Source organism: Enhydra lutris, unplaced genomic scaffold (assembly GCF_002288905.1).
Source record: "Enhydra lutris kenyoni isolate GAN:26980312 unplaced genomic scaffold, ASM228890v2 scaffoldscaffold84, whole genome shotgun sequence".
Lineage (NCBI taxonomy): Eukaryota > Metazoa > Chordata > Mammalia > Carnivora > Mustelidae > Enhydra > Enhydra lutris.
The window spans coordinates 3,920,111-3,933,665 of NW_019154168.1; the positions used below are offsets into that span (position 1 = coordinate 3,920,111).

At 41.0% G+C, this 13,555-nt stretch overlaps 1 protein-coding gene across 1 annotated transcript in view; it reads left to right on the forward strand.

The window, feature by feature from the left end:
• The first annotated feature begins 12,568 nt into the window (after window positions 1-12,568).
• LOC111161359 (antagonist of mitotic exit network 1 homolog) overlaps window positions 12,569-13,555 on the forward strand; it is a 70,786-nt gene continuing 69,799 nt past the window's right edge. Inside the window, exon 1 of the mRNA XM_022524961.1 lies at window positions 12,569-12,748. Coding sequence (XP_022380669.1) covers window positions 12,711-12,748 — 38 coding nt within the window. The 5' untranslated portion in view covers window positions 12,569-12,710. The remainder of the gene's footprint in view (window positions 12,749-13,555) is intronic.

The window sequence follows — 13,555 nt, forward strand, 5'->3', positions numbered from 1 at the left end:
TACCCTTATCATACCTCTTCTCTCACATATTTAGGTGGGAGGGATCAGCCAGCCCCATCTGAGAGATCAAGAATTTAAGACTTGGCAAGAAGCCATTTCCCTAGGGTCGTGCACTGCTTCAGCAATAAGACCAAAAGTGGACCATATGCCTTCTTTTCTTTTTTTTTTTTTTTAATATTTTATTTATTTATTTGACAGAGAGAGAGAGATCACAAGTAGAGAGGCAGACAGAGAGAAAGGGGGGAAGCAGGCTTCCTGCTGAGCAGAGAGCCCCATGCGGGGCTCGATCCCAGGACCCTGAGATCACGACCCGAGCCGAAGGCAGAGGCTTAACCCACCGAGCCACCCAGGCGCCCCAAGGACCATATGCCTTTTCACTCAGAACCAATTCACATTACAGCTCACTGAGCACCCAGGCCAAGCCTCCCCAGAACAGAGACTCCGTAAACAGGAGTTATTCCCCAAACTCTGGGGTCCTTGGAGAGGCCCTCTTTTTAGAAATAGGAAAACTGAGAAATAACTTGCAAGGAATAGCAGCAGACAGGATGACTTGCTGCAGGAGCTCTGATTGTAATCATAATTATAGTCACTATTTATGCAGTACTTCCTATGTGCTAAATCTTGTGCTAAATCCTGTTCCAAACACCTTAACCCATAGTATTTTTTTCCATCCCCCAACAACCCTGTAAGATTATATGATACAAGTCTACAATCCCTTATCTTAATTTGGAAGCCCCAAAGACTGAAAACCAATAGAATTTTCCTGTATTTGCTGCCCAAACACTTCTGGTGGCAAAATCTGTCTTAAACAGATATGAAGCTGCAGTCTCCCCTGGGTTCAAATGGGGAACAACCGACTTCCAAGCTCACTCATGTTATGGGCAAAATTCAGTTCCTTAAGGTGATAGGACTAAGGGCTTCAGTTTGGTTTTGGTTTTTGTGTGTGTGTTTCATTTTGTTTGCTGCCGGTCAGCCAGAGGCTGTCCTCAGCTCTTAGAGCCTGCCCATCCATATTCACTGCTATGGGGCATTCCCTATCATGGTCATGTGCTCCCTCAAAGCCAGCAAGAATGAGGCATGGGGGAAGAAAGACCGAGACTCCAGCAAGATGGATACTATAATCTCATCTGACATAATCACATAAATACGTGTATACAATCACAGAATCTTATTATCTTTACCAAATTTTCAGTTAGAAGCAAGCACAAATCTTGCCCACACTTGAAGGGACAGGATCAAGTAAGGGAGTGAACACATGGAAGTGGAAATTGTGGAACCACTTTAAGAGTCTGTCCACCATAACACCTTTCAATGCAGAAATATCAATGTTTGATTTGCCCTAGAGCTCCATGGGGGTGTCTCATGATATCTGGTATTCTCACCATGATAGCATTCTAAAATCCTGAAATTTAGAAATTCTCAGACACATTGTCCTCATGGATTTTGGATAAGATACTGTATTACTATCCTTATTTTACAAATGAAGAAATTGAATTACCAAAGAATTAAGTGACTCAGTCCAAGGAAAACTCACTTCCATGTGTTTCTCCTCTACTCCCAATATTCCACTACTATATATCTTCCTCAACTTATGATGAGGTTACATCCTGCCAAAGGTATGATGAATTGAAAATGTCTAATTCAAATACGCATTTAATATACCTAACTTAACGATCATAGCTTTGCCTACCCTGCCTTAAACATGCTTAGAACACTTACGTTAGCCTCCAGTTGGGCAAAATCATCTAACACAAAGCCTATTCTATAATAAAATGTTGAGTATCTATGTAATTTATTGAATACTCTGCTGAAAGTGAAAAACAGAAAGGTTATAAGTGTATTGGTTGTTTACTTTTGTTAATCGTGGCTGACTGGGAGCTGAGGCCCGTTGTCATTGCCCAGTATCACAAAAGTGAATGGTGCTACATACCACTAGCCTAGGAAAAGAACAAAATTCAAAACTTGAAGTACAGTTTCTATGGAATGCATATTGCTTTCACACCACCATAAAGTTGAAAAATCATAAATTGGACCATTATAAGTTGGGAACCATTTGCACAGGACTTCATTTCTGACATTAGATGTCCGAGTTATCCACACATCAGGCAATTCTGCAGCACAGCTGGGTGTCTTACAATTTAACTATATGCTGACACTATCTACCTGGAGACAACACCAGATCCCACAGGTTCAAGGCTCACAAATCCCCTCCCACACTCATATCTGATGCCAACCACAAGTCCAGGCTGTCACCTATGCTTCTGACTTACTGGCTGTAAAATGGAAATTCCAATGAACCCCTTCTTGGGTTCAATTACTTTGGTAGAACAGCTCACAGAACTCAGGAAAAATTTTTACTTACTAGATTACCAATTTATCATAAAAGAATATAACTCAGAACAGCCAGATGTAAGAAACACCGAGCATTAAGTTTTGGGAGAAGGAGCATGGAGCTTACATGTTCTCTTTCGGTGCACCACCCTCCCCAAATCTCCATGTGTTCACCAATCCAGAAGCTCTCCAAATCTATTCTTTTGAGTTTTTATGGAGGTTTCACAAGCAGGCACGGTTGACTAAATTGTTAGCTATTGGTGATTGATTTAACCTCCAGCCCCTCTTCCACTCCCCAGAGATGGAGGGGGACACTGGAAGTTTCAATCTTCTAATCAGGTTAGTTCCCCTGGCAACCAGCCTCCTCTTTAGGGGCTTTCCAAAAGTCAATGCATTAACATAAATTCAGGTGTCATTGAAAGGGGCATGTTATGAATAATATGACGTATTCCTTTCACCTTTAAGGCTCTGGAGCTATTTCAGGAACCAAGGACAAAAGACCAAATACTATAACAAAAGATGTTCCTATTGCTCTTAGGAAAATTCCAAGAGTTTTAAGAGCTCAATACCAGAAACAAGATGAAGAAAAAGATATATGTATACATATGTGTGTGTGTGTATAAATAATTATAAATCAACCATATTATTTTATACATATAAAATACATGTGAACATATGTATTTTATTTTACATATATATCAAATATATAAATATACATATTTTTTCTTATTACAAGTCACAATACTACACTCACCTTAGGCAAAAATAAGGGTTCAGACTCTGAGGTTAGAGCCCAAGCTCTTAGCCACATGCAGGCTCCATGGTTCTGAGATTATCACCACCATGACAGCAACCCAGGATTACAACCTTCAGAGTCCCAGGCATAAAGGCCCTATGGATGCATGTGCTGCTTACTACCATCATAGTTCTCCTTCTCTGGGGGCTCCTTCCACCTGCTCCTTATGTCCTTTCAACTTTATCAGGCACATTTTTTGCTTCAGAACCTTTCTCTTCCATCTCCAGAGCTCTGCATGGTTAGCTCCTTTAATCCTTCAGGTCTGTTAAGTTAATTAAACAAGGAGGCCATTGGATTGAGGTGGCTCTAATGCCATAGTAGCCAACATGTACAAACCAGAGTCTAAGCCTGGAAATGCCTCAAGGTTCCAATATCAAAACACTAAGGATAACCAATCACAAAAAGCCAACTAGACTTTAATATATAGCCAACCAAACAATTTCCTTTCTCTTTTTCTGCACTTTGTCCCCAGAAGTCTTTCCCCTGAATTCTATTGGCTCAGCACTCATAACTACATTTGGTTTGACAGCGCCTAATTCCAATCAATTTTTGCTCAAATAAACTTAAAAATTTCAATATCCCTTAGTTTATCTTTTAGCAGATCTCAACAAAAATGTAAAGATAGCCTTAAAGATACCTTCCTTGGGGCACCTGTGTGGCTCAGTTGGTTAAGCATCTGACTTTGACTCGGGTCATTATCCCAGGATCCTGGGATCAAGTCCCGCATCAAGCTCCCTGCTTAGTGAGGAGTCTGCTTCTTCCTCTCTCTCTCTGTCCCTCTGCCCCTCCCCCACCACTCATGTTCTTGATCTCTCTCAAATAAATAAATAAAACCTTAAAAAAAAAAAAAGATACCTTCCTTGACCACCAAGGCAAAATGAATCCCTCTATTTCTGTCTCTCCCTCTCCTTCCTTTCTCTCTAGTACCCTTTGGTACCCCATCCTATCTTGTTTTTTATAGTTCTTACCTCCACATATTTTTTTGTTTGCATACTTGTTTTCTTGCTCTCACACTAAAATATAAACTCCAAGAGGACATGTTTGTTTACTGATTTATCCTGCCTGGCATGTAATAGGCATTAAATACTTAGTTGAATAACTGTTGCTAATGGATTTTTAAAGTCTATCCAGTGGAAATGCCAGGCATTTGATTCCACTGCAAATGACCAATAAATGTGAGTTAGGAATTGCATAACTTTATAAAAATAAAAATAACCAATGAAGTTAACTAGAAAAAGACAGGGCTTACGCTGTCATTGCCCAGGCTCTCAGAATCTCAATAAAGACCACAATTGCCATCCTTTTCAGTTATAAAACTATAATAATTATTATTTTGGCTCAGACTGACTTATTACTCATTAATTTTTCAAAATGTTCATGATATTTAATTATTTTATCTAAAAACCAATGACTTATAAACTGGTTATTTTCCACTCTAACTTTCCCAACTTTGGGATTTAAGAGACTGACTTTTATAGACTGCACAAACTGGGATTTCTTGACTTCTAAATTCTGGATGGGTTGAAACTATAAGCAGAAGCAGCAGGAGATCAAAAGGGGGGATGGAGAATAGGGTTAGAATATTTATTCTTTCAGGATCCCTCCCAGCTGGGTTGTCACAGGTGGACAATGTCCTTTTACTGACCCAAAAGCCATAGGTCCTTCTAGGTGACCTCACCTATGGCCACTCTCTCCTGGTTTTGGTGACATTCCCTCCCCGACTTCAGGACTAGGAGAGGTAAGGGCTTTCTGCTATTGCTAGTGTAAGGGTATTAAACCACCCTTAACTCTGCTTTCCCTTAATTCCGGTCATACCTTTATGAACAGTTTCTTTATTAATACTTCCTTGCCTGACCTGTTTGAACTTGCCCAGCTGTTTCCTGCAAGGATCCTGAGTCATATATTTTATGCCTCAAATTAAATCAAGGGCTAAGTCAATGGAAAATTTTAACAATGCACAAGAATTCATAAGCATGGGCACTGTTGTTTCCAATTTGGAGTAAGACAGGATATGAAATATAAAAAGAAATTAAATAAAAAGAACATTTTCACATTGGCATGAATTAAGGACATTCCCACTTGGAAATAACCCATACATGGTAGGATAAAAAAAGTAGTCACTCATTTGGCTTCTCTTTATTCTGCTTGTTTTCAGCCCCCTTCAGATTTATAACCTAAAGATCAGGTTTAGAAAATGTATTGGACATGGGATTGGCAAATATATTCTAGTCCCACCTTTGTTCAGAAATTGAGAAATCATGGGACGCCTGGGTGGCTCAGTTGGTTAAGCAGCTGCCTTCGGCTCAGGTCATGATCCCAGTGTCCTGGGATCAAGTCCCGCATCGGGCTCCTTGCTCAGCAGGGAGCCTGCTTCTCCCTCTGCCTCTGCCTGCCATTCTATCTGCCTGTGCTTGCTCTCTCTCCCTCTCTCTCTCTCTGACAAATAAATAAATAAAATCTTTAAAAAAAAAAAAAAGAAATTGAGAAATCAGTCAACTTTTCTGAAACACAGTGGCCTGAACTGCAAAATTAAGTTGTTGAAATAAATTATAGCTAAGATATCCATTAGTTTTAAATCTCTGAAAGCTGTCAAGAACTATCAAGAGTTTTTATTTTAAAGGTGGTAGGGGCAACAATATAGGATTATTTAAGAACCCAGCTCTGCAGCCTAATTGTTTGGCTTCAAATCCCAGCTCTACCACTGACTAGCACATGAAATTGGGCATGTTTCTTAATCTCTTTGGGCCTCAGTTTCCATGTCTGGAAAATGAGTATGATAACAGTACAAATATCTACATGAGGGTTTCTTTGAGGGTGAAATGAGTTAGAACTTGTAAAATACTCACTGTGTGCAAGGCATTATTCTAACCCCTCAATAAATGTTACAGAAAATTTTCCACAATTTACCGATCTAGGAGGTTTTATTCAGCAATTCCTAAATGGGACAACATCTCATCTAGCAGATAGAAAAGAGCTCTACAAAGCTGTTCAGGACAAGAAATGTTTACAGACCAAAGTGAGAGGGAACAAGGAAGTTATACTTGGCATTTGCTGATTGGTTAAAGGATTACTTCCCTTATATGGAGGAAAGGAGAGACTTAGAGCCAGGTCAGATAACTTGTGCTGGTCAGGCAAGCACTGATTGGTTGGCCAAGGCCCACTTTTTCTGGGAAGTGTAAGCATAGAACTTAAAATTCCAGTTTGCTGATGTGGGATTAGCATAAGTGGTTCCATCTTGCACCTAGTCTAGATACTAACAATACCCAACTGAAATGATTTGGGGTTAGTAGTAAATGATAATGTATAGGTTATACTGAGCTGAAAATTAACATTAGATGAGCCATTCCTGGGGCACCTGGGTGGCTCAGTTGGTTAAGCTTCTGACTCTTGATTTTGGCTCAGGTCATGATCTTGGGGTCCTGGGATCAAGGCTGGTGTTAGGCTCCATGTTCAGCAGAGAGTCTGCTTGGGATTCTCTCTCTCTCTCTCACCCTCTGCTTCCAGCCCCCTGTTTAATCATGTGTACTCTTGCTCTCTCTCCCTCTCTCTCAAATAAATAAATAAATCTTAAAAAGAAGAAGAGCAATTACTATTTGAATCTATATTTAGATTTAAGTAGTATGCTTATATTTAAGCAGTATAGTTTAAAAGTGAAGAACCTAACTCATAGCCTGTTCTTACATTTTGAGATATGACATGTAAAGATGATTTGAACAATTTATTGCTATCTACTTGTATGTACACGCATTCTTTTTTTTTTTTATATTATGTTATGTTAGTCACCATACAGTACAACATTAGTTTTTGATGTAGTGTTCCATGATTCATTGTTTACATGTAACACCCAGGGCTCCATGAAATCCATGCCCTCCTTGGTACCCATCACTGGGCTTCCACCTATCCCGCACACCCCTCCCTTTTAAACCTTCAGTTTGTTTCCTGGAGTCCATAATCTCTCATGGTTCATCTCTCCCTGACTTCCCCCCCTTCATTTTTCCCTTCCTTCTCCTAATGTCCTCCATGCTGTTCCTTATGTTCCGCAATAAGTGAAACCATACGATAATTGACTTTCTCTACTTGACTTATCTCACTCAGCATAATTTCCTCCAGTCCTGTCCATGTTGGTACAAAAATTGGGTATTCATCCTTTCTGATGGTATACACATACATTCTTAACAAATGACCCAATATTCATTACATACATACATACACACACATACACACACAGTTGACCTAGGGGCCGCGACCTCCCTACACAGTCGAAAATCCACATACAACTTTTGACTCCTCCAAAACTTAATTATTCATAGTCTACTATTAAGGAAGCCTTACCAAAACATAAAGTCAACACATATTTGTATGTTATATATATATTTCATACTATTTTCTTACAATAAAGTAAGCTAGAGAGAAGAAAATATTAAGAAAATCATAAGAGAAAATACATTTGCAGTACTGTACAAAAAGAAATTCCATATAAGTAGACCTGCACATCTCAAACCCATGTTGTTCAAGGGTCAACTGTGTGTGTATATATATGCGCATATCTGTAGACACTTATTATGTATTTTTCTACATGTACACAAACACACTAGGAATAAATAGCAGGATTTAAGGTAACTAATGGTGCTTATTATTCCTATATAACCTGCCCAGAAAAACAAACCATAAGTTTTCTTTATATGGTAGCTAGGACAGAAAATGGAGGAAGTTCTGAGCTAAAGGAAACTACAATAAAGTGGGCACAGCAAGCAAAAAGGGGAGAATGGGAACATGACATCTTGCTCTTAGCCTAGTGCTGTCCACAAATCACTTACCATGCACCAGAAAAGACTTCAATAACCTTGCATTCCAAGATAAACCATGAATAACAGGAACCTCCTAAAAGCATTGACTAACAGGAAATCCTGAAAGCTTTGCCTCATGAGATAAGCCACAAAAATAAGAACATCCTGTTTTCCTTACTAAAAGACAGGAACATCTTATTCTTATCCAATCTAAATGGTCAGCTGCCATATCTGAGCTATAAATATCTGCCATATCATCAGAGCCATAAATTCCTCCTCTTCCATGGGATGAGCCACTACTTCTGAACTGCTAGTGAAAATGTTTTCTGAAAAGGCAACACAGGTAAAGGGGATAAAGAGGTATAAACCTGCAGTTGTAAAAGAAATAAGCCACAGGGATGAAAAGTACTGTATAGGGAATATAGTCGGTTATATTATAATGACTCAGTATGGTGACTGATGGTAACTTAACTTCATCATGGTGAGCATTTCATAATGAATATAACTGTTGAAACACCATATTGTACACTGGAAACTTATATACTATGTCAACTGTACTTCAGTTTGTTTTTTTTAAAAGTTTCCCTGTGTTCACATTTGTCTCTGTATCTTATTTTAACAAAGAGTTATTGAATAGTCAGTAGAAGTAGTAGTAGTAGTAGTAATAGGATTTCCTTGGGAATTCCTGCATATACCAAGGCCAGCTTCATGGGTGGACCACTGGTGCAGTTGTACAGGTTCCTACCTTGGTTTAATGTTCTGCTTTACCATCTTGAAAAACCTAGTAACTTTCTGAAAAGGGGCTTTGTGAGTTATACTGATGATCTTAGATGTACCATAAACCTCTCTCCTGAGCACTCAAATAAAGTAGAAACAGCATTGTCTTTGGAGTCTGACAGACCTACTTACTTAGGTCTTACTCACTCACTGTCATCTATAAAATAGCATAGCTCAGACTTGATTGATGACTACATGAGATCATGTAATCATATGTTTTACACCTAGAAGGTCCATAAATAACGGTTCTGAGTTATTCCACTTTACCTTCTATAAAGTAGAGCTATACCCTTTTACAATCTCCTTTTCTCAGCATGAGTCTTAATAGAAGCATCAAGTCATGTGAATAAGTACATATGGTAAATGAGAGTTGGGCTACTTGTGTGTTCATTTCCTTACTTACCATTCATTCCTCCCATTAGAATCAGACTACATCCTCCATCACCACCTCGAAGAGCGTTGATGACCTTCTTCTGGCTAAACCACCTTTAAGTGTTATCTCACTTGATTTCTCTTCAGCATGTGACAATTTGGGTCATGTTTATCTCCTGTAGCACTCCACTATTTTTTTCTCTACCTCTTTGGCTGTTCCTTCTCAGGGTCCATCTCCCGTCAATTGCTATTCTCAGCTACCTCTCCAAGGACTTGTTGTTCTCACTCAAGGTACATCTGATCCATTCACTCTCTAAAATAAATAAATAAACCTTTGAAGAAAAAAGAAAAGTTCTAAGAATTGTGATACCATGTATGCATCTTTGACCTTTAAAATAATTGGCTAAAGGGGCACCTGGGTGCCCCTCAGTCAGTTAAGGGGCTGTCTTCAGCTTATGTCGTGATTCCAGAACCCTGGGATTGAGCCCCATTTCAGGCTCTCTGCTAAGCAGAGAGCCTGTTTCTCCCTCTCACTCTGCCTGCTTGTGCTCTCACTCTGTCAAATAAATGAATAAAATCTTAAAAAATACACAAAAATTAAAAAAAATAAGATAATTGGCTAGAAATAACTAGGACTTTGTCATCTTACCTCATTATATAATTATTTTCTTAAAAGAAAAAAAAAAAACCCAGCTGTGATGACTTCCTTTGACTAATGAGAAGAATTATGGCACCCTGAACATCTCATAATAATGGGCAACGGCCTGTATTTTCCTAGTCTTGAAGAAGCAAGTAATCAGTGGGAAGACCCAGATGGACAGTTGTGCAGACTCAACAGATAGGAAGGACCATGAAGTCCTGTTAGGGCCAATTTAACGTTAAAACCTGTTAAACCCCTAGGACCTGCTTGGGCCTACTTAGCCATAGTGACTCCATGCTGCCTAGGTAGCCATTTTGTTGTTTAATAAATGCCTCAGCTGTTACTGATACCGGTTCCAGGTAACCGTTGCTGAAACACATACCTAAAACAAGGCCATTTTGTTGTTTAATAAACGCCACAGCAGTTACTAGTATCGGTTCCGGGTAACCATTACTAAAACACACAGGTAGAAGACATCCAATCAGCCAAAGCCACATATGTAGATGTCTGCGGTTGTGCCCTATAAAACTAGCCTGTAAGACCAAGGGGTAGTTGCTCTCTTCGGAGGCGGCCCTGGCCGGTCAGTCTGACTTCGAATGATTGGCATAGAATAAAGCTTTACATAACTTTCACTTTGTCTCAACCTCGTTCCCCTGGCTGGTCAGTCTAACTTCTAATGCCTGGCATAGAATAAGGCTTTGCATAACTTTCACTTTGTCTCAGTCTTGTTCCTTTGATAATGGACCCAACAGTCCTACCCTCATCTGCTCTGTCAATCTTTCCCCTGATATTCCATATGGCTCTCAGAACAGCAGAGGATTCTTCAAAAAAAAAAAAAAATTACTGTATTAATAAGTAAATGCAAGTATTTTCACTGCTATTCAATCTCTTCTTTAAAAGCAAACTAGCACAATTTGCAGACTTATAGTTCCATGCCTCTATTGTCCATAGATACTTCAAAAGCCACATGTCCAACATTTAAATATTCTCCTCCTCTCTTCAAAAAACTCCTGTGATCCTCTCAGCTTAAATGGCATCACCATATGCCACCCAATTCTCAGAATCCAAAGCCTAAAAATTCGTCTCAACTCTTCACTTTCCCTCATCCCCACCAATCTCTAAATCCTATCAGTTCAACTTCCATTACCTCTTGAATCTGTCCATTCCAGTGCTACTACTTCAGCTCAGGCTATCATCAAAGTACTCCTATCTAGTCTCTACCTGCGACCTCTAGAGTTCTTTTAACACTTCACAGCCAGAGTTCTTTCTAAAACTCATTGTCCTATGCATTCCCTGTCCCTGCTTAAAAACTACCTATAACTCCACCCAGAGTCCTCCAGACTAAGCCTAAATTGTTCAACATAATGTAGCTCATCAGGCCCCATTTTGGCTTTCTGGTCAGAAGAGAGCATACCACCAGCCAGCCAAATCCAGCCCACTGCCCGTTTTTGTACTTTGCTACGTAAAGCTTTCAGTTTTAAATGGTTGAAAAACCAAAATATAAATAAAATTTCATGATAGTGAAAACTACATGAAATTCAAACTTCAGTGTCCCTAATAAAACTTTATTAGAACACAGCTCCACTCATTCGTACTGCCTATGGCTTCTTTTGAGCTACAAGTTGAGTAGCTGTGACCAAGGCAGTATGGCCCAAAAAACTCTACAATCTTTACTGTCTGGCCCTTTATAGAAAAAGTTTGCCAATTCCTGCTCTACATTCATCTCTCACCATCCCTCATTGCAGCCACCTCCCTGAACTGTCTGCAGTCCCTAAGAGCCCGCAGTTCTTTCTGTGAACTGCTCCCCCTACTCCTCCCTGGGTGCTGGCATAGAATTAACTTCATCTAAACATTTTTTTTTTTAAAGATTTTATTTATTTGACAGAGAGAGATCACAAGTGGGCAGAGAGGCAAGCAGAGAGAGAGAGAGGAGGAAGCAGGCTCCCTGTAGAGTAGAGAGCCCGATGTGGGACTCCATCCCAGGACCCTGAGATCATGACCTGAGCTGAAGGCAGAGGCTTAACCACTGAGCCACCCAGGTGCCCCCTCATCTAAACATTTAACAGTTATTCTAATTGTCCTACTACTGGTCTGGTGCATGTGTTCACCACTGAATCCTCAGCACCAGCTCTATCTCCACTCTCCTTCAGTGCTTGATTTATGTGTATTGCCTGAGTGAGCAGCATCCTGAGAAGATGAACAAAACTGGGTTCCAACTTTCAGCAGCTCACAAAAGGAAGAGAAACACATAAACAACAAATTAATCCACAAGGAAGAATGAAAAACTCAAAAAATAGCCAGTACTCTGAGGCATAACCAAAATGAAACAGTTCCACCTGGGAAATGGTGCCCCTTCTTTAGAATCCTGATTTGAACAGATGCCCCTCCCCCAGGATGAAATTCTTACTGAGCTTTTTTGCTGGCATGTAGTGTCCTCATCTATAAAATAAGGCTAAATAATCCCGACTTCACAGGATTAAATGAACGTAGTTAATTGAGAGCACGTACTGAGGTACGTGCTTCAGAGAAAATGCTCGGTAAACAGCGGTCACTCCTGGTTGCTCTAAAACGCTCCGTTTCACGTTAATGGAGTCCACTTCCAAGGGAGTCTCCAGTATGTGGAGACGCCAAATGCATGGACCAGCATCAAATACAACCCTACAGTAAAAGCAGCGGCTTCTATGTAGAGCGCCGCTGGAGGTGTGCCGGGTTAGGCTGCGCGCGGGGCTTGAACTCCAGGGAAACCGCCTGTAAACAGAGCCCGCGAGGTGGAAAAACTACAACTCCCGTCGTGCCTCACCGAGTTTAGGGCTACTCTACATTTTATCACCTCCCTTCTCTTCTTTCCCTCTGTAGTCCGGAGCGTGGCTGCGTCCCGGTCACCGGAAGAAGCCGTGTGACGTCACGAGGGCCTACGCATCGCGCGGGGGGCAGGAGTTGACGGACGGTCTCTGGCTACGTTTGGGCGGCCCTGGGACCACGGAAGAGGCTCTCCTGGGCGGCCGCGATGCCTAGCTCGCGGCGGGTCAGTCAGCTTCTGGATCTGTGAGTCCACCCGGTCCCCGCCTCCCCTTCGCCCCGCCCTAGCGGAGCCCTGTGCTTGCTCTCCCTCCCCGCCCCCTCCCCACCTCTGGACCTCTGAAAAGGTCCTGCTGGTGTTTCTGAGTTCCTGATTTCTTGTCTCCTCAACAACGACAGTTGTGCCAAGTGGGCTGCTAGGCAGGTTTGCCCCTCTGTCCGCCCTGGGCGCCCCCAGATTGGTGTCCGAACTCTCAGTCACCCTTGACAACTCGATGCCCAGGCAATTCCTGGCCGTGGCCTGTTTCTGACGGGAGCTGAAAGCCTTGGTAGATCAAAACAAAATACTAGATGTGGCTCTCAGAAGCCTTCAGCAAAGTTCCACCGTTCCTGTTACTGGGATAGGTACTGATTCTTCAACGGAGCACGGCTCCTCGATTGCTTGATTGCGATTACAGGGTTTAGCTTCCAGTCCCATTCACCAGCTGTGTGACGATGGAGAGGAACGTAACCTCCGTGCCTGAGTTCTTGACCTATCAAATTAGTGTAACACCTCTCTCTTGGAGTTGTAGTGAGGAATAAATTTTACATATGTAAAGTCCTTAGAAGGATGCCTGGTGTCAAATGTCAAGGAGCTTTACTTGGTAATAAATATTTTCGTGAGGGAGAAACGAGAATCTCAGAGGCATGTCTTTGCAAGATGACCTATAAACGGGGAATGACTAGGCTTGTTTAACCTTTACAGTGATTGGTTATTACAACGATTGGTACCATAATTTAAAGAACTGCGAGGGATTGGTTAAACGTGATTATCTTACATTATTTTAGGGAGAT